We start from the raw sequence: 20,678 nt of genomic DNA, 5'->3' as shown, positions 1-20,678 counted from the left end.
CCACTAGGAGTTGAAACACTGCTGGATGGAGGCCCCACTCTCCGGCGTGTACGTCCTGACGACTGAGAAAGTCCGCTTCCCAATTCAGGACTCCCGGAATGAATATTGCCGATATGGCCGGTAGATGGCGTTCCGCCCATTGCAGAATCCGTAAAACTTCCTTCATTGCCAAACGGCTTAGAGTGCCGCCTTGATGATTTATGTAAGCCACTGTGGTGGCGTTGTCCGACTGTACTTGAACAGGACGGTTCTGAATTAAATGCTGGGCCAGGTTCAACGAATTGAAGACCGCCCGCAATTCCAGAGTGTTGATCGAGAGGAGATCCTCCGGCCGTGAAGGGAGTGTTGCTCCAGCACCGCGCCCCAACCTCTTAGACTGGCATCTGTCATCAACAGGACCCAGTCGGATACCCAGAAGGGACGGCCCTTGCACAATCGTTGGTCCTGGAGCCACCAGTGCAGCGACAGACGGACCTCCGGAGTCAATGAGATCATGTGAGACTTGATCCGGTGAGGCATGCCTTCCCACTTGGCTAGAATCAGCCTCTGTAGGGGGTGAGAACGGAATTGAGCATACTCCACCATGTCGAATGCTGACACCATGAGGCCCAGCACCTGCATCGCCGAATGTATCGACACTTGCGGACGAGAAAGGAAGCAACGAATCCTGTCCCGAAGCTTCAGGACTTTCTCCTGGGACTAGAACAACCACTGGTTGTGAGTGTCCAATAGCGCTCCCAGGTGCACCATGCTCTGAGCAGGGACCAGGGGGGATTTCTTCCAGTTGATGAGCCACCCGTGGGCTTGTAGAAACCGGACAGTCCTATCCAGATGACGTAGGAGAAGTTCTGGGGAATTTGCCAGGATTAACAAGTCGTCCAGATACGGCAGGATCCTGACCCCTTGACGGCGGAGTACCACCGTCTTCACCGCCATAACTTTGGTGAAGACTCGCGGAGCCGTAAATAAACCAAAAAGGTAACGCCCGAAACTGGTAATGGAGGTTGCCAATCGCAAACCTCAGGTATTGCTGATGTGACACTGCTTTAGGAATATGCAGGTAAGCATCCTGTATGTCCAGGGAGACAATGTAATCCCCAGGTTCCAAGGCCAGAACTATAGAGCGAAGGGTTTCCATACAGAACTTGGAAACTTTCACAAACCTGTTCAATGCCTTGAGATTGAGAATGGGCCGAGAGGACCCATTCGGTTTCGGGACTAGAAACAGCGGAGAATAGTACCCCGGCCCCTCTGAGCAAGAGGCACCTGTACTACGACTCCTGTATCCAGGAGGGTCTGTACCACCGAATGTAGAGTGTTTGCCTTTGGTCCAACGGGACGTCTGTCTGGCAAAATCGATGAGGGGGGACGGTTTTTGAAGGCTATGGCGTAACCTCGAGTGACGACTTCCCGTACCCAGGCATCTGAAGTGGTCTTCAACCATTCCTGGGTATACCCTAGAAGCCGGCCCCCCACCCTGGGATCCCCCAGGGGGAGACCCGCCCCGTCATGCGGCAGGCTTATCCGTCTTGGACGCTGGCTGATGGGCATCCCAGGCTCTTTTGGGCTTCGGCTTACCAGGTTTGGAAGTGCGGGCCTGCTTGTTGTACGCCTGACCTTTTGCTTTACCTGAAGGACGAAAGGGGCGAAAGGAAGTACTTTCAGCCTTCGACACAGAAGGAGCGGTACTTGGCAGACAGGCCGTTTTGGCAGTAGCCAAGTCAGCCACTATCTTATTTAAGTCTTCCCCAAACAGAATAACTCCCTTGAAAGGGAGTACCTCCAGGGTTTTTCTAGAGTCCAGATCCACAGACCAGGATCTCAGCCACAATATCCGGCGAGCCAGGACTGATGTAGTAGAGGCCTTGGCTGCTAGAATACCGGCATCAGAAGCCGCCTCTTTAATATAGTGAGAAGCTGTGAGAATATATGACAAGCATTGTCTAGCATGGTCAGAAGAGATTTCAACTTCCAACTCTAGGGCCCTTGCTTCAATAGCCTCTGCAGCCCATGTTGCTGCAATAGTGGGCCTTTGTGCAGCACCCGTAGGGGGGAGTAAATCGCTTTCCGACAACCTTTCACACGTTTATCCGTAGGCTCTTTTAGAGACGTGACGATAGTGACAGGTAGAGCTGAGGAAACCACCATCCTAGCCACATGTGAGTCTATTGGAGGAGGCGTTTCCTAATTTTTAGACCGCTCTGGCACGAGGGGATAGTGAGCCAGCATCTTATTTTTAGGCACAAACTTCTTTCCCGGGCTTCCTGACGTATATCCACTAGGTGGTCAGAGTGAGGTAAAACTTGTTTAACCACCTTCTGACGCTTGAACCTATCTGGTTTCTTAGGAGGGACGGATGGCTCGGGATCATCCGTAATCTGTAAAATCAACTTAATAGCCTCCAAAAGATCAGGAACATCCACATGTGAACTACCCTCCCCATCAGCAGTATCTGTGTCAGAATCTGTGGGGTCAGTGTAAGCGCCATCTTCATCAGACGAAGTGTCAGTGACAGCAGTGGATTGTGAGGAGATAAGAGCTCGCTTAGAGGACCCCTTGGTCTTAGGCGAGCGAGGGTCAGACTTTTTAGTAGTCAAGGACTGGTTCAACTTCTTCAATTGAGCAAACAAATTATCCATCCACGGCGGGTGAGCTGCGGGGACCACATACGGCTGCACCGGCATAGGAGGTCCCATAGGGGGTGTTAGTTTAGTAACTAGCGTATGTAGAAGCGTGGAGAAAGTAGCCCACGTTGGGTCATTATGTACCCCCGTTGCTACAGTCCTACTGGGGGGCAAGGAGCCCCCAGAACCAGAGCCCACAGCTGCTATATTCTCCTCATAGGTATCTGCGGCTTCAGCAACACCGGCAGTGTGTTCAGCCCCAGAACCGTTACCTTCAGAAGCAGACATGATATTACTTGCAGTATCAGGTAACACAGTACAATTGTCAGCAGCACAATACCTCTTGCCCAAACCCCTGCGCAGTGTAGTCAGCACAAGCAGAGATACAGGAGAGATATGGTGACTAAAATCACAAAGAAAAATACGTATTAAAGTATATCTTGTGAAAATCCTATATAATTATAAAACCTGACGCACCAAGCCCCCTCAGGTTATAGAATATAGGGATAGCAAGTTGAGTGAGAGACACGAAATGGAAACTACTCAGCAAGTTAATGCACACACATATAGTCACAGTTATACAATGCAGAGGTTATTACTAACAATAATACTGCACTGGACCAGCTTATATATATATATATAGCTATATAGTCAATAGATATAACACTGCACAGTAAGAACTGGATGTATATCACAGGGTACTTGTACCAGAGAACCCTGACTAAATGCACGCTTTCTTAACTAACACTAATTGACATGTAGAATACTAAAGTGTCATGTAAATTAACAGCGCTGACAACCAGGTGGCTTAACAAAGGAGGATTTGCCCAGGCAGTCCCAGGAACAGTGTAGCTGAGAGAAATGGCGCCCAAACACTGACAGGGAGTGAGGGAGAGAGATATGCAGCTCCAAAGCGGGAACATTTGCTGGAAATGGCGCCCTGGGGCTGGGGGAGGGGCTCCAGGTCTAAGCCTTATCCCCTCTGCTGGCAAAACCACCGGGTACTGCGGTCTACTTGTAAAAAGGTTTAGAGAGAAAACCTGACCTGCACCCATGCCCTGGTGATCTAGTGGGATCGCCTGTACTGCCACAGTGTCCACCGGCAGCGCCGGATCGCGATAAAGTGCGGGTCCCGCGAGCGGGACCCACTTACCTCCTCCCAAAGTGCGGCCACGCGATCCAGGAGAGCCCCAGCCGTGTGTGACTAACTTGGAAGAAAACCGAAGCCTCCTGCTGTATGTACCTGGCAACCAGGGCTCGGGAGTGTACAGCGCCGCTGGGGGAGAGATGGAGCTGCAGCAGGCAATGTCTACTGACATCTAACACAATCTGTGCCTCTGCTGCAGCCCTTGTAGTCTTTTTTCCTCAGAAAAAGCTTTATCTAGAGCTGCTGTGAGCAGCTCTTCCTGTCACATGCTTGCACTGCAAGCACCAACTACAAACTGCGCTCCTGTGCACGGAGGCGGGGTGATATAGGAGGCGGCGCTATGCATCTTGGGAAGAAGGTCAAAGCTTTTGAGCCTGTTGGTGCTTCGGATCAAGATCCTACTCTACACCACAATGTCTATCCTTGTGGAGCCCAGTGTACCCCGCAGCAGAAAATTACAATTAAATAGCAAGTATACACAAGTTATACTTACAATAGTGTTTCATAATAGAATTAGGATATAAAAAAACAAACAAACAAACAAACAAACAAACAATAGTGACACACATAATTGTGACAATTAAATCAGGAAACTGGAAACCACCATCAAGGCATTGGGAGAATACACATTCCGATTTTAAGGAACTCTTCTTGTGAACATAAGTGTGCAAAAGTGCAGATGTATACGTAAGTGCACACATACTAGTGAACTCATTTTAATAATTCACACATTTTATCGTTGTTTGAAGCATGCTGTAACTACAATGAGTATCAGTTACCAATAGATGGCGCTGTAATGCAGTGGAGGAATCACACGGCTATAAAGTGTAAAGAGAATACAACTTTATTAAAAATATGTTTGCTTTTTTAATATCTCCTATGTAATTAAACAAATCTAAAAACACATACAGTACATACCAGAAGTGCAATTTCTCTGCTTTCTCTTTATAGACCACAAGTTTCTACATTTTTGTTAAACCCTTTCACTGAACAGTCTGCTATTTTGTGTAACGGGGGAAGTAGAAGAAAATATAATACCTTTGTGGCATTTTAAAATCAAATATAAATTCCAGTGGACATTAAGGCTAAAGTACACACTCTGAAAATCCATGTGCACTAAACAACCAAGTGTAACCTGTTATACAAGAATAACACAAACACCCAATATTTATACTTCTCACACTAGGACCCTATTACGGAGTCAGTGTGTGTCAAAATAAAGAAAATCCTGTGCATTGTGTGTTCTGTTTTATTACAATGTTTTATGAAATATTAGGAGCAGGGATTTACAATTTGCCCTATTATCCAGAGAGGCTGTTAATAATTGAAACACCAGTAGATGGCGCTCTTACCACACTTTGCTCCTTACTCGCTCATCACATTACAACCAAAAGAGGGCGCTTATACAGTCTTGAATAACACCTGACTCAAGCACGTTAGCACCAGTAGATGGCGCTCATTTAATACGTAAGAAAGGCTGATAAAATCCAGTGTAACCAATAGATGGCGCTATTTAAGAACTGCAATTTAGTATACAGAAATTAAATATATATTTTAAATTCACAGTGAATTAATTAGCTGTAAAGACTTTTAAAAGATCATTAACTGTGCTAGAATACAAGATACTCATAAAATTTGCAAACATGCATAAAGGCTTTAAGTTTTTTTTTTTCAGAACAGGAGATAACATTTTAAGGTTGCAGAATTTTTTCTTTTTAAAAAGGGGGCTTCCAGTCGGTGATCCCAGGAGAGACTCCAGCTGGGTATTGTCTGGGAAGGTCACAGCTCAGCTGTGCAGCAACTATAGGTGTAGATGTATTAACCTGGATAAGTGATAAAGCGTTGATAAGTGCAACATGATAACGGTCATTTAAAAATAAACTTTGTTCTAACGCGAGATTAACTTCGTCTACTGTTCTGGACACATTATCATTGTTATACTGTAAGTCACCTTTTAAAAATGTATATTTAAAACCACAAACAGCCACAGCGCTGCAACCGCTCATATTATATATTCACATAACAATCAGGCACAAAGCGTGCTCTAAAGGTAATTTCTTAAGTTGTTGCACACTGCACGCTGCCATTTAAAAAGACTGGTGTCCACTCATAAATGAGGATCTGGATGCCTTACAGACGCAGTCTCTGAGAAAAGAGATGCAGATCTCAGTGTATCTCTGCGGGTACCGGCGGTAATGGCTCACGTGCTCCGATTCCTGGAAATCTATGCACTCTGTGGGGAGGTTCCGGCACTGGCGAAACGCTATCATCTTCTCCACGTCTACGTAGGAGATGATGCTGTCGCCTCGGGAGTAGAGATAGAGCTGGGGCCAGAGCGAAGGGTCCTTTTTCATGGTGTCATAGTGATTTTCATGGAGCAATCTCGTCATCGGGTAGAGGATAATTCGGAGAACAAATACCAGCGCAGCAAAAGCAGCCAGAGCTAAGTAACGCAGCAGCCGATTGGTTTTGGGCTCGAGGATTGTGTTCAACGCTCGCACTGATCCGCGGACATTGCGGTTTCCTGGAGCGCTGTCAAATATGGTGCCAACCACTTGCAGTTTGCTCAGCTGCCAGTCTGTGCGCAGTAACTCCACTACGTAGCGGTATAACATGAATCCACCGTTGCTGAAGACGTGGAAGATGATGGGGTTCTTCTCAATTTCATAGTCAAATAGCAGCTCCAGAAGCTTCTGCGCCTGGTGCCGGAGAGATCTGAAGCCGAAGGACTCCGCGAAGAAGACGGTCCTCCAGGCAGCGGTGTATCGGATCACAACACAGCCCTGCAACAAAGCGAGGAGTTATCAGGACTAAGGCAAAATGATGTGGGTTTTATTTACTATACCATAACAGTGCTGGACAGAGGAGACTGGTAATCAGAGTAATAAGGGGTGTAAATATTATTTAATAAAATCAATCACCAGCCTTGATCGCCAGCATACCCATGTTTTTAGTGTTTTTCTTTTTTTAATTTTACTTTCTTAAAACTAAACAGAAAAGGGGATTTTCGACCATCAGTGATGCGCCAACAAACATCGCCGCGGTGCGCTGCATATATCGTCTAGTTACAATACTGCCTTTCCTGAGCATCTTGCAATGAGGATGGACACGGAAACGGCTCATCGCGTCAATTTAAATTTCCACCATAAATCTTGTAATACAGTAGAAATCCTCGGCTATAGGACAAGTCAGCTGAAATAATTTATAGGGATTTTTTTTTTTTTAATGGAAAAATTTAAAAACCTCAGGATAAGCGCTGTGAAGTGTGCGCACACTGTGAGATGAGACGGCATCACACATCTGCGAACGCCTCTGCCTGATTGACAGGCACAGGCGTTCCCAGGGAGGGAAGTGGGCGTCGTGGCGGCATTAGGGGGCACGGTCCGGACCATTTGCTGGTGCGGGCCATGGCAGCTGTGCGACAGCATCCGCAGCCGCTGCGACCAGAAACATTAGCAGCTAGGCTGCCCTAGCACAAAGCTACCTTAAACATGCGAACGCCGCCGTGTGATGGCTTTCGCATGTGTGCGGGGGCTGGATCCAGCATGCGGGGAGGACTTGTTTTGCGCTGGATGTCCCCCCGCACGTCAGTGTAATGGATCGCAGCTGTGACATTTTTCTTACATCTACCATTCATGCTGAACCTGGCCCAGTGTCTGAAGGAGTGTGTAGTGCGGATTGTGAACACTCCGCTCCTAAATGTTACTTTAAATATATTTTGACTTTTGTTCCAACGAGATTATCTCAGCCCGATCCTCCTGATGGAGGACTTTTGGCAAACTCCATTATGCAATATATCTATATACATTTGCTATGTGTCACATGTTTCACTCAGGAAATAATTGGATTTCCTGGTACAGGTGACATCCGTCACAGTAATTTAGGAGGCTGCCTATCCCAGATCCCCTTAGTGTATGATAATCATTATATATCAGGGGTCGTAAAACTCCCAAAAAGACAGAAAAGCCAGGAAAACAAACATCAGTCAGAGTAAAGTGATCCTAAAACTAGTAAATTCTGAATATTATCATCAATGTGTAGAGCCTGACGTCTCCTGTATAACTGGGATATCAGCACAAAAAAACAATAAAATATAGATTTTAATTCTGCAATACAATGGGGGTCACCAGAGAAACAAGTAGATATATACATCCCAGGGTGGTACAACTGGAGCCGCTGATCAGGCGTAAGGCTGAAGGGGCGCAGTTGCCATGTCCATCTTGTGGGGTGCCCTGAAAGGCGCCCAGTTGCCTGCTGCCACCCTCTACTCTGTAGCGTATTTGAATTCAAGACCTCATGCATGCATGGGGGAAGGTGGGCCGAAGTGCCCTAGTACAGCACTGCTACGTAGTCCCAGCCACTACTTACTTGATTATGGTAGATGGAGCTATATTTAGCCAGGTACTTGTCCTTACACCCCGCCCAGCCTAGCAGGATCACCACCGGCTCCCTCTGCTGGTCCCATTGGCAACCTGCATGAGCAATAAAAGGAGGTTATTTAAAGGGCCATTACACACATTTAAGAAAAAAAAAAGTATCTGTACCATAATCGAACCAGATATATCGGACAACGTATTTACTGGCATTTTGAAGCAGAGTACAAGCTGCTGTTCTCTGTTATCAGCCGTTCCATGCTGAGACATAAATGGTGCTTTAAAAGCAATTTATTCATAAGACAATGCCGCGTCTTGGCCACCAAGAATTGGGACTGTTGACCTATATGATGCTGTATTGTGGGTCAAAGGCTACATTTCTTTTTTTCTTGCAAAAGAGCTTTATTTTTAACTTAAATCTAAATTTATTCCTAGTAAACAGTTCACTGTAATGGTGCATACACACTTGCCGAGAAAATGGGTGACGTCACTCATGTTCACCCTTCCTGAGCGACGTTGCTCATTTTTTTGGCATCTGTGTATGCTGATGTCGCCCAGCGTTATGTGACCCTGCGGGTCGGTACCGACCCTCGCTGTTGGCCGTGCAGGCAGCTCAATTTGGACTGTCGTCACTGAGCAATACGGTCGTCATATCGCTCAGTGTGTATGCGCTGCCGCCAACCGCCCGGCCCTGGAGGGGAAACACTAGGCGATGTCGCTCACAGAGCACGTCGCCTACAGTGTACCCACATTTACAGTAAAACACACACAGGCACCTGCGGAGCAGATGCAGTTACCTGCAGACGTCCTATCAGGAAAACAGCCAGTGCTACTGCAGGAGATGACACAAAGGACTTCGCTACGATCAAGGTCTCCGCTATAAGAACTTGGTCTATGCAGGAAGATGCTGTGGTGAAACGATGAACTAGGGATGACCATCAATGGGTTAACAATTCACTGGCTGGACCAATTGGGGGAAGGGAGCGTGGCTTAGCGGCACTGCTGGGGAGTGGTGATAGGTTCTGTTCCTGCGCTGAAAACAAATCTAGAGTCTAATGTTTAATGTAAGAAACCACTGGGAAACGATCATTTATTTTACCAGTACTGTAGGTGTACGTATCCACTCTGTGTATGACTGCGGCAGGGTTGAAGGCAAGGAGGTGGGTTGGAGGGACAACCTAGGGGCGGGATACCTGGGCAGGCTGCTGCCTCATCTCCACCTGTCTCTGAAACATGGCGTGCTCAGTTCTCCTCACTCGCAGTAGTGGAGGTGCAGGGGTGTAGCTGCAGATCGAAGACCCCAAACTGCAATATTATCAGGGGGCCGTATTGCAGCAGGTGGAAGCCCATGTTTGGCCCGCTAGCCGCAGCTTGGACGCCCCTGGTATAGAGGCTGCTAGAATGCTGCGTGTATCATATATATCCGACAATAGACTACACTCTCTGGATAGTATAAAGGTCACTAGAATGCTGCATATATGTATTGGTTAATGGAATAGAACATATAGAAGCATAATTGCCTACTCTTCTGGATCCTGTGGGAGACACCTGATTTTTCAGGTAACCCCTCGCACCCCCGGAAGAGTGGGTACCTCTCCTGTATGTTTTACCATTATGCCTTAAGTACAGTGATCAACTGTGACGCTGAAGGTCGAGTCGGCCTAGAACGCATTGCTCTTATTCATCCGAGGTTCTCATTGGGCTTAAGATCTGGACTCTGAACTGGCCAGTCCATCCAGGTTATAGAATTTTCTGTATACCAGTCCAGCCTCGCCCTGGAAACATGGCAGGTGGCATTGTCGTCCAGATAAAAACATTTGCATTTCCGTAGAACTGCCACAATGTGGGGAGCACAGAATTATCGAGAACATCTCTATACTTCTCATTGTTAATGTGACCATGCATTAGAGTGGACTCATGCCAAACCAGCTGAAACAGCCCCACAGCATAACGCCACCACCTCCATGCTGTACTGTAGGTACTGTACACTCTGGCGTCAGATGTTCTCCTGGCAATTACCAAACATGTCCATCTGATCTGAAAATAAGATTTTACTCACCGGTAAATCTATTTCTCGTAGTCCGTAGTGGATGCTGGGGACTCCGTAAGGACCATGGGGAATAGCGGCTCCGCAGGAGACTGGGCACAGCTAAGAAAGATTTAGGACTACGTGGTGTGCACTGGCTCCTCCCACTATGACCCTCCTCCAGACTTCAGTAAGGATACTGTGCCCGGAAGAGCTGACACAATAAGGAAGGATTTTGAATCCCGGGTAAGACTCATACCAGCCACACCAATCACACCGTATAACTCGTGATAATATACCCAGTTAACAGTATGAACACAACAGAGCCTCTCAAAAGATGGCTCAACAATAACCCTTGTAGTTAACAATAACTATATACAAGTATTGCAGACAGTCCGCACTTGGGACGGGCGCCCAGCATCCACTACGGACTACGAGAAATAGATTTACCGGTGAGTAAAATCTTATTTTCTCTGACGTCCTAGTGGATGCTGGGGACTCCGTAAGGACCATGGGGATTATACCAAAGCTCCCAAACGGGCGGGAGAGTGCGGATGACTCTGCAGCACCGAATGAGAGAACTCAAGGTCCTCCTCAGCCAGGGTATCAAATTTGTAGAATTTTGCAAACGTGTTTGCCCCTGACCAAGTAGCAGCTCGGCAAAGTTGTAAAGCCGAGACCCCTCGGGCAGCCGCCCAAGAAGAGCCCACTTTCCTCGTGGAATGGGCTTTTACAGATTTAGGCTGCGGCAGGCCAGCCACAGAATGCGCAAGCTGAATTGTGCTACAAATCCAGCGAGCAATAGTCTGCTTTGAAGCAGGAGCACCCATCTTGTTTGGTGCATACAGGATAAATAGCGAGTCAGTCTTCCTGACTCCAGCCATCCTGGAAACATAAATTTTCAAGGCCCTGACTACGTCCAGTAACTTGGAGTCCTCCAAGTCCCTAGTAGCCGCAGGCACCACGATAGGTTGGTTCAAGTGAAAAGCTGATACCACCTTAGGAAGAAACTGGGGACGAGTCCTCAATTCTGCCCTATCCATATGGAAAATCAAATAGCGGCTTTTACATGACAAAGCCGCCAATTCTGACACACGCCTTGCCGAAGCCAAGGCCAAAAGCATGACCACTTTCCACGTGAGATATTTTAAATCCACGGTTTTGAGTGGCTCAAACCAATGTGACTTTAGGAAACCCAACACCACGTTGAGATCCCACGGTGCCACTGGAGGCACAAATGGAGGCTGAATATGCAGCACTCCCTTGACAAATGTCTGAACTTCAGGCAGTGAAGCCAGTTCTTTTTGGAAGAAAATCGACAGCCTAAATCTGGACCTTAATGGAACCCAGTTTTAGGCCCATAGTCACCCCTGACTGTAGGAAGTGCAGAAATCGACCTAGCTGGAATTCCTCCGTTGGGGCCTTCCTGGCCTCACACCACGCAACATATTTTCGCCATATGCGGTGATAATGTTGTACGGTTACATCTTTTCTAGCTTTAATAAGCGTAGGAATGACTTCCTCCGGAATACCCTTTTCTTTTAGGATCCGGTGTTCAACCGCCATGCCGTTAAACGCAGCCGCGTTAAGTCTTGGAACAGACAGGGCCCCTGCAGCAGCAGGTCCTGTCTGAGCGGCAGAGGCCATGGGTCCTCTGAGATTAATTCTTGAAGTTCCGGGTACCAAGACCTTCTTGGCCAATCTGGAACAATGAGAATAGTTCTTACTCCTCTTTTCTTTATTATCCTCAGTACCTTGGGTATGAGAGGAAGAGGAGGGAACACATAAACCGACCAGTACACCCACGGTGTCACTAGAGCGTCCACAGCTATCGCCTGAGGGTCTCTTGACCTGGCGCAATATTTTTCTAGCTTTTTGTTTAAGCGGGACGCCATCATGTCCACCTGTGGCTTTTCCCAACGGTTTACAATCAGTTGGAAGACTTCTGGATGAAGTCCCCACTCTCCCGGGTGGAGGTCGTGCCTGCTGAGGAAGTCTGCTTCCCAGTTGTCCACTCCCGGAATGAACACTGCTGACAGTGCTAACACGTGATTTTCCGCCCATCGGAGAATCCTTGTGGCTTCTGCCATCGCCGTCCTGCTTCTTGTGCCGCCCTGTCGATTTACATGGGCGACTGCCGTGATGTTGTCTGACTGGATCAGAACTGGCTGGTTTTGAAGCAGGGGCTTTGCTTGACTTAGGGCATTGTAAATGGCCCTCAGTTCCAGAACATTTACGTGTAGGGAAGTCTCCTGACTTGACCAAAGTCCTTGGAAGTTTCTTCCCCGTGTGACTGCACCCCAGCCCCGAAGGCTGGCATCCGTGGTCACCAGGACCCAGTCCTGTATGCCGAATCTGCGGCCCTCTCTGAGATGAGCACTCTGCAGCCACCACAGCAGAGACACCCTGGTCCTTGGAGACAGGGTTATCAACCGATGCATTTGAAGATGCGATCCGGACCATTGGTCCAACAGGTCCCACTGAAAGGTTCTGGCATGGAACCTGCCGAATGGAATCGCTTCGTAGGAAGCTACCATCTTTCCCAGGACTCGCGTGCAATGATGCACCGACACCTGTTTTGGTTTCAGGAGGCCTCTCACTAGAGATGACAGCTCCTTGGCTTTCTCCTCTGGGAGAAACACTTTTTTTCTGGACTGTGTCCAGAATCATCCCCAGGAACAGTAGGCGTGTCGCCGGAACCAGCTGAGACTTTGGAATATTCAGAATCCAACCGTGCTGGTGTAGCACCTCCTGAGATAATGCTACGCCGACCAACAACTGCTCTCTGGACCTCGCCCTTATCAGGAGATCGTCCAAGTATGGGATAATTAAAACTCCCTTTTTCCGAAGGAGTATCATCATTTCGGCCATTACCTTGGTAAATACCCTCGGTGCCGTGGACAGGCCGAACGGCAACGTCTGGAATTGGTAATGACAATCCTGTACCACAAATCTGAGGCACTCCTGGTGAGGATGGTAAATGGGGACATGCAGGTAAGCATCCTTGATGTCCAGAGATACCATGTAATCTCCCTCTTCCAGGCTTGCAATAACCGCCCTGAGCGATTCCATCTTGAACTTGAATTTTCTTAAATATGTGTTCAAGGATTTCGAATTTAAAATGGGTCTCACCGAACCGTCCGGTTTCGGTACCACAAACATTGTGGAATAGTAACCCCGTCCTTGTTGAAGTAGGGGCACCTTGACTATCACCTGCTGGGAATACAGCTTGTGAATTGCCTCTAACACAGCCTCTTTTTCTGAAGTAGTCGTTGGTAAGGCAGATTTGAGGAAACGGCGGGGGGGGGGGGGGGATGTCTTGAATTCCAGCCTGTACCCCTGAGATACCACTTGAAGGATCCAGGGATCTACCTGTGAGCGAGCCCACTGATTGCTGAAGTTTTTGAGACGGCCCCCCACCGTACCTGGCTCCGCCTGCTGAGCCCCAGCTTCATGCGGCGGACTTAGCAGAAGAAGCGGGGGAGGACTTTTGTTCCTGGGAAGTGGCTGTATGCTGCAGCTTTTTTCCCCTACCTCTGCCTCTGGGTAGAAAGGACGCACCTCTACCCCGTCTGCTCTTTTGGGGGCGAAAGGACTGCACCTGATAATACGGTGCTCTCTTTGGTTGTGAGGGGACATGTGGCAAAAATGCTGACTTCCCAGCTGTTGCTGTGGACACTAAGTCTGAAAGACCATCCCCGAACAACTCCTCACCCTTATAAGGCAAAACTTCCATGTGCCTTTTAGAATCTGCATCACCTGTCCACTGCCGGGTCCATAACCCTCTCCTGACACAAATGGACAGTGCACTTATTTTTGATGCCAGCCGGCAAATATCCCTCTGTGCATCTCTTATGTAAAAGACAGCGTCTTTAATATGCTCTACGTTTAGCAATATAGTGTCCCTGTCTAGGGTGTCAATGTTTTCTGACAGGGAGTCTGACCATGCAGCTGCAGCACTGCACATCCATGCTGAGGCAATAGCTGGTCTCAGTATAATACCAGTGTGTGTATATATAGCTTTCTGGAGAGCCTCCTGCTTTCTGTCAGCAGGTTCCTTTCGGGCGGCCGTATCCTGGGACGGCAGTGCCACCTTTTTTGATAAGCGCGTAAGTGCTTTATCCACCCTAGGGGGTGTTTCCCAACGTGACCTATCCTCTGGCGGGAAAGGGTACGCCATTAGTAATTTTTTTGAAATTACCAATTTTTTATCGGGGGAAGCCCACGCTAGTTCACACACTTCATTCAATTCTTCAGAAGGGGGAAAAACTACTGGTAGTTTTTTCTCCCCAAACATAATACCCTTTTTCGTGGTACCTGGGGTCACCTCAGAAATGTGTAAAACATTTTTCATTGCCTCAATCATATAACGAGTGGCCCTATTGGACATTACATTAGTCTCTTCGTCGTCGACACTGGTATCAGTATCCGTGTCGACATCTGTGTCTGCCATCTGAGGTAGCGGGCGTTTTAGAGCCCCTGATGACTTTTGAGACGTCCGGGCAGGCACGGGCTGAGAAGCCGGCTGCCCCGCATTTGGCATGTCGTCAAATTTTTTATGTAAGGAGTCGACACTTTCGCGTAATTCCTTCCACAAGTCCATCCACTCCGGTGTCTGCAACGCAGGGGGTGGCAACACATTTATAGGCACCTGCTCCTCCTCCACATAAGTATCCTCATCAAACATGTCGACACAGCCGTACCGACACACCGCACACACACAGGGAATGCTCTGACAGAAGACAGGACCCCACAAAGCCCTTTGGGGAGACAGAGAGAGAGTATGCCAGCACACACCAGAGCGCTATATAAATCAGGGATTAACTAAATTATATCCCCTTATAGCTGCTATATGTATATTGCGCCTAAATTTAGTGCCCCCCCTCTCTTTTTTACCCTTTTCTGTAGTGTAGAATGCAGGGGAGAGCCAGGGAGCTTCCTTCCAGCGGAGCTGTGAGGGAGAAATGGCGCCAGTGTGCTGAGGGAGATAGCTCCGCCCCTTTTTCGGCTGACTTTTCTCCCGCTTTTTTATGGATTCTGGCAGGGGTATTTATCACATATATAGCCTCTGGGGCTATATATTGTGATATATTTGCCAGCCAAGGTGTATTTATTGCTTCTCAGGGCGCCCCCCCCCCCCAGCGCCCTGCACCCTCAGTGACCGGAGTGTGAAGTGTGTATGAGGAGCAAATGCGCACAGCTGCAGTGCTGTGCGCTACCTTGGTGAAGACTGAAGTCTTCTGCCGCCGATTTTCCGGATTCTTCTTGCTTCTGGCTCTGTAAGGGGGCCGGCGGCGCGGCTCCGGGACCGAACATCAATGGCCGGTTCCATGCGGTCGATCCCTCTTGAGCTAATGGTGTCCAGTAGCCTAAGAAGCCCAAGCTACCACCAGTTAGGTAGGTTCGCTTCTTTTCCCCTTAGTCCCTCGCTGCAGTGAGTCTGTTGCCAGCAGATCTCACTGTAAAATAAAAAACCTAAAATATACTTTCTCTCTAGGAGCTCAGGAGAGCCCCTAGTGTGCATCCAGCTCAGCCGGGCACAGGATTCTAACTGAAGTCTGGAGGAGGGTCATAGTGGGAGGAGCCAGTGCACACCAGGTAGTCCTAAATCTTTCTTAGCTGTGCCCAGTCTCCTGCGGAGCCGCTATTCCCCATGGTCCTTACGGAGTCCCCAGCATCCACTAGGACGTCAGAGAAAAGTGTAAATCGCGATGCGTCACTCCGTAACACTCGCCGCCATTGTTCCATTGTCCAGTTTTTGCACTCTCTACACGATCATAAGCGCTGGGCTGCATTCTTCTTTGTGATTAGAGGTTTATGAGCAGCTGCTCGGCCATAATATCCAAGTGCATGGGCCTCTCTACGATGCGTTTATGTCAATACCAGCACATTAGTGCCATGGTATGCATGGGACAACCCCTGTTCTTTCACAGCTCCCTGGTTAGCTCTCTCCGGTTCCTGGGTTGCAGTTTCGGGGGTCTTCCAGGGCGAGGTGCATTCCTGCAATGACCGTTCTTCCACGCATTAATGACAAAAGACACAGTGGATTTAGGACTGTTCCTACCATCCGCAGCGCTGCTCACATTCATACCCCCGATGGAGCAGCCTACAATGATCCCTTTTCAAACTCGGTAAGCTCCTTCCGGCAAGCCATTTTGTTAGCAAGTTATCTAATCCGTGCCTCTCTACCCATGTTATACCTTCACGAACAGGTGTCTGCTCCTGGAGCACACCATTTCTCTTGCGCAAAGGTGTCCAATCACTTTTGTCTACATAGTGTATATATACGAACAAAGTAAAGAAAAGGGGATCAGTTTCTCTGGGTGCACTCTTTCCCAAGACCAATAAAGATTTTTGGTATTAAATCTGTGTTTCTATACTTTTTTTATATGTATATCTATATTAACACTTGATTTATGTTACCTACCAATACCCATATGGAATGAATGAACTTTATTAATGTCCCATATGAAGTATTATGACCCTAAATTGGGCCGTGAAAGTGAAGTATAAAAACAATATAGAAAGATAGACGTGAATCAGAAAAATGGACAAAAAGAAAAAATAAGATTTTACTTACCGATAAATCTATTTCTCATAGTCCGTAGTGGATGCTGGGACTCCGTAAGGACCATGGGGAATAGCGGCTCCGCAGGAGACAGGGCACAAGAATAAAAGCTTTAGGATCAGGTGGTGTGCACTGGCTCCTCCCCCTATGACCCTCCTCCAAGCCTCAGTTAGGATACTGTGCCCGGACGAGCGTACATAATAAGGAAGGATATTGAATCCCGGGTAAGACTCATACCAGCCACACCAATCACACCGTACAACTCGTGATCTGAACCCAGTTAACAGTATGACAACAACGAAGGAGCCTCTGAAAAGATGGCTCACAACAACAATAACCCGATTTTGTTAACAATAACTATATACAAGTATTGCAGACAATCCGCACTTGGGATGGGTGCCCAGCATCCACTACGGACTATGAGAAATAGATTTATCGGTAAGTAAAATCTTATTTTCTCTGACGTCCTAGTGGATGCTGGGACTCCGTAAGGACCATGGGGATTATACCAAAGCTCCCAAACGGGCGGGAGAGTGCGGATGACTCTGCAGCACCGAATGAGAGAACTCCAGGTCCTCCTCAGCCAGGGTATCAAATTTGTAGAATTTAGCAAACGTGTTTGCCCCTGACCAAGTAGCTGCTCGGCAAAGTTGTAAAGCCGAGACCCCTCGGGCAGCCGCCCAAGATGAGCCCACTTTCCTTGTGGAATGGGCTTTTACCGATTTAGGCTGTGGCAGGCCTGCCACAGAATGTGCAAGTTGAATTGTGCTACAAATCCAACGAGCAATAGTCTGCTTAGAAGCAGGAGCACCCAGCTTGTTGGGTGCATACAGGATAAACAGCGAGTCAGACTTTCTGACTCCAGCCGTCCTGGAAACATATTTTCAGGGCCCTGACAACGTCAAGTAACTTGGAGTCCTCCAAGTCCCTAGTAGCCGCAGGCACCACAATAGGTTGGTTCATGTGAAAAGCAGAAACCACCTTAGGGAGAAATTGAGGACGAGTCCTCAATTCCGCCCTGTCAGAATGAAAAATTAAGTAAGGGCTTTTATATGATAAAGCCGCCAATTCTGACACACGCCTGGCTGAAGCCAGGGCTAACAGCATCGTCACCTTCCATGTGAGATATTTTAAGTCCACAGTGGTGAGTGGTTCAAATCAATGTGACTTAAGGAACCTCAAAACAACATTGAGATCCCAAGGTGCCACTGGAGGCACAAAAGGAGGTTGTATATGCAGTACCCTTTTTACAAATGTCTGAACTTCAGGTACTGAAGCCAGTTCTTTCTGGAAGAAAATCGACAGGGCCGAAATTTGAACCTTAATGGACCCTAATTTTAGTCCCATAGACAGTCCTGTTTGCAGGAAATGGAGGAAACGACCCAGTTGAAATTCCTCTGTAGGGGCCTTCTTGGCCTCACACCACGCAACATATTTTCGCCAAATGCGGTGATAATGTTTTGCGGTTACATCCTTCCTGGCTTTGACCAGGGTAGGGATGACTTCATCTGGAATGCCTTTTTCCTTCAGGATCCGGCGTTCAACCGCCATGCCGTCAAACGCAGCCGCGGTAAGTCTTGGAACAGACAAGGCCCCTGCTGGTGCAGGTCCTTTCTTAGAGGTAGAGGCCACGGGTCTTCCGTGAGCATCTCCTGAAGTTCCGGGTACCAAGTCCTTCTTGGCCAATCCGGAACCACGAGTATCGTTCTTACTCCTCTCCTTCTTATGATTCTCAGTACTTTTGGTATGAGAGGCAGAGGAGGGAACACATACACTGACTGGTACACCCACGGTGTCACCAGAGCGTCCACCGCTATTGCCTGAGGGTCCCTTGACCTGGCGCAATATCTGTCTAATTTTTTGTTTAGACGTGACGCCATCATGTCCACCTTTGGTTTTTCCCAACGGTTTACAATCAGGTGGAAGACTTCTGGGTGAAGTCCCCACTCTCCCGGGTGAAGGTCGTGTGTGCTGAGGAAGTCTGCTTCCCAGTTGTCCACTCCCGGAATGAACACTGCTGACAGAGCTATCACATGATTTTCCGCCCAGCGAAGAATCCTTGCAGCCTCTGCCATTGCCCTCCTGCTTCTCGTGCCGCCCTGTCTGTTTACGTGGGCGACTGACGTGATGTTGTCCGATTGGATCAATACCGCCTGACCCTGAAGCAGGGGTTTCGCTTGACTTAGGGCATTGTAAATGGCCCGTAGTTCCAGAATGTTTATATGAAGAGATGTTTCCATGCTTGACCACAAGCCCTGGAAGTTTTTTCCCTGTGTGACTGCTCCCCAGCCTCTCAGGCTCGCATCCGTGGTCACCAGGATCCAATCCTGAATGCCGAATCTGCGGCCCTCTAGAAGATGAGCACTCTGCAACCACCACAGGAGAGACACTCTTGCCTGGAATCTTCCGAATGGAATTGCTTCGTAAGAAGCCACCATTTTTCCCAGGACCCTCGTGCACTGATGCACTGACACCTGGGCTGGTTTTAGGAGGTTCCTGACTAGCTCGGATAACTCCTTGGCCTTCTCCTCCGGGAGAAAAACCTTCTTCTGGACTGTGTCCAGAATCATTCCTAGGAACAGAAGACGTGTCGTTGGAATCAGCTGCGATTTTGGAATATTTAGGATCCACCCGTGCTGACGTAACACTATCTGAGATAGTGCTACTCCGACTTCTAACCGTTCCCTGGACCTTGCCCTTATCAGGAGATCGTCCAAGTAAGGGATAATTAATACGCCTTTTCTTCGAAGAAGAATCATCATTTCGGCCATTACCTTGGTAAAGACCCGAGGTGCCGTGGACAACCCAAACGGCAGCGTCTGAAACTGATAATGACAGTCTTGTACTACAAAACTGAGATACCCTTGGTGAGAAGGGTAGATTGGGACGTGGAGATAAGCATCTTTGATGTCCAGAGACACCATATAGTCCCCTTCTTCCAGGTTCGCTATCACCGCTCTGAGTGATTCCATCTTGAATTTGAACCTTTTTATGTAAGTGTTCAAGGATTTCAGATTTAAAATTGGTCTCACCGAGCCGTCCGGTTTCGGTACCACAAACAGTGTGGAATAACAACCCTTTCCTTGTTGTAGGAGGGGTACCTTGATTATCACCTGCTGGGAATACAGCTTGTGAATGGCTTCCAGAACTGCCTCCCTGTCGGAGGGAGACTTTGGCAGAGCAGACTTCAGGAACCGGCGAGGGGGAAACGCCTCGAATTCCAGTTTGTACCCCTGCGATACTACCTGAAGAATCCAGGGATCCACTTGCGAGTGAGCCCACTGCGCGTTGAAATTCTTGAGACGGGCCCCCACCAAGCCTGAGTCTGCTTGTAAAGCCCCAGCGTCATGCTGAAGACTTGGCAGAAGCAGGGGAAGGCTTCTGATCCTGGGAAGCGGCTGCATGGTGCAGTCTTTTTCCCCTTCCTCTGCCCCGGGCAGAAAGGAATGGCCTTTTGCTCGCTTGTATTTATGGGAACGAAAGGACTGAGTTTGAAAAGACGGTGTCTTTTTCTGTTGATGTGAAGTGACCTGGGGTAAGAAGGTGGACTTTCCAGCCGTTGCCGTGGCCACCAGGTCCGAAAGACCAGCCCCAAATAACTCCTCCCCTTTATACGGTAACGCTACTTGTTTTGATAAACGTGTGAGCGCCTTATCTACCCTAGGGGGTGTTTCCCAACGTGTCCTAACCTCTGATGGGAAAGGATATAGTGCCAATAATTTATTAGAAATTAGCAGTTTTTTGTCGGGAGAAACCCACGCTTTATCACACACCTCATTCAATTCATCTGACTCAGGAAAAACTATTGGTAGTTTTTTCACCCCCCACATAATACCCTTCTTAGTGGTATTTGTAGTGTCAGAAATGTGCAATGCTTCTTTCATTGCCGTGATCATGTAACGTGTGGCCCTACTGGACATTACGTTCGACTCATCACCGT

General features: G+C 48.2%; 1 protein-coding gene across 1 annotated transcript in view; it reads right to left on the bottom strand.

Annotated features, from left to right (window-relative positions):
* Positions 1-4,592: 4,592 nt before the first annotated feature.
* TMEM53 (transmembrane protein 53) overlaps positions 4,593-20,678 on the bottom strand; it is a 50,170-nt gene continuing 34,084 nt past the window's right edge. Inside the window, exons 2-3 of the mRNA XM_063939462.1 lie at positions 8,140-8,243; positions 4,593-6,554 (exon numbers count right to left, since the gene is read on the bottom strand). Of these exons, the coding sequence (XP_063795532.1) occupies positions 5,859-6,554; positions 8,140-8,243 (800 nt within the window). The 3' untranslated portion in view covers positions 4,593-5,858. The remainder of the gene's footprint in view (positions 6,555-8,139; positions 8,244-20,678) is intronic.

This window comes from Pseudophryne corroboree, chromosome 9, assembly GCF_028390025.1.
Source record: "Pseudophryne corroboree isolate aPseCor3 chromosome 9, aPseCor3.hap2, whole genome shotgun sequence".
Taxonomy (NCBI): Eukaryota; Metazoa; Chordata; class Amphibia; order Anura; family Myobatrachidae; genus Pseudophryne; species Pseudophryne corroboree.
This window is presented reverse-complemented; position numbering and strand designations above follow the sequence as displayed.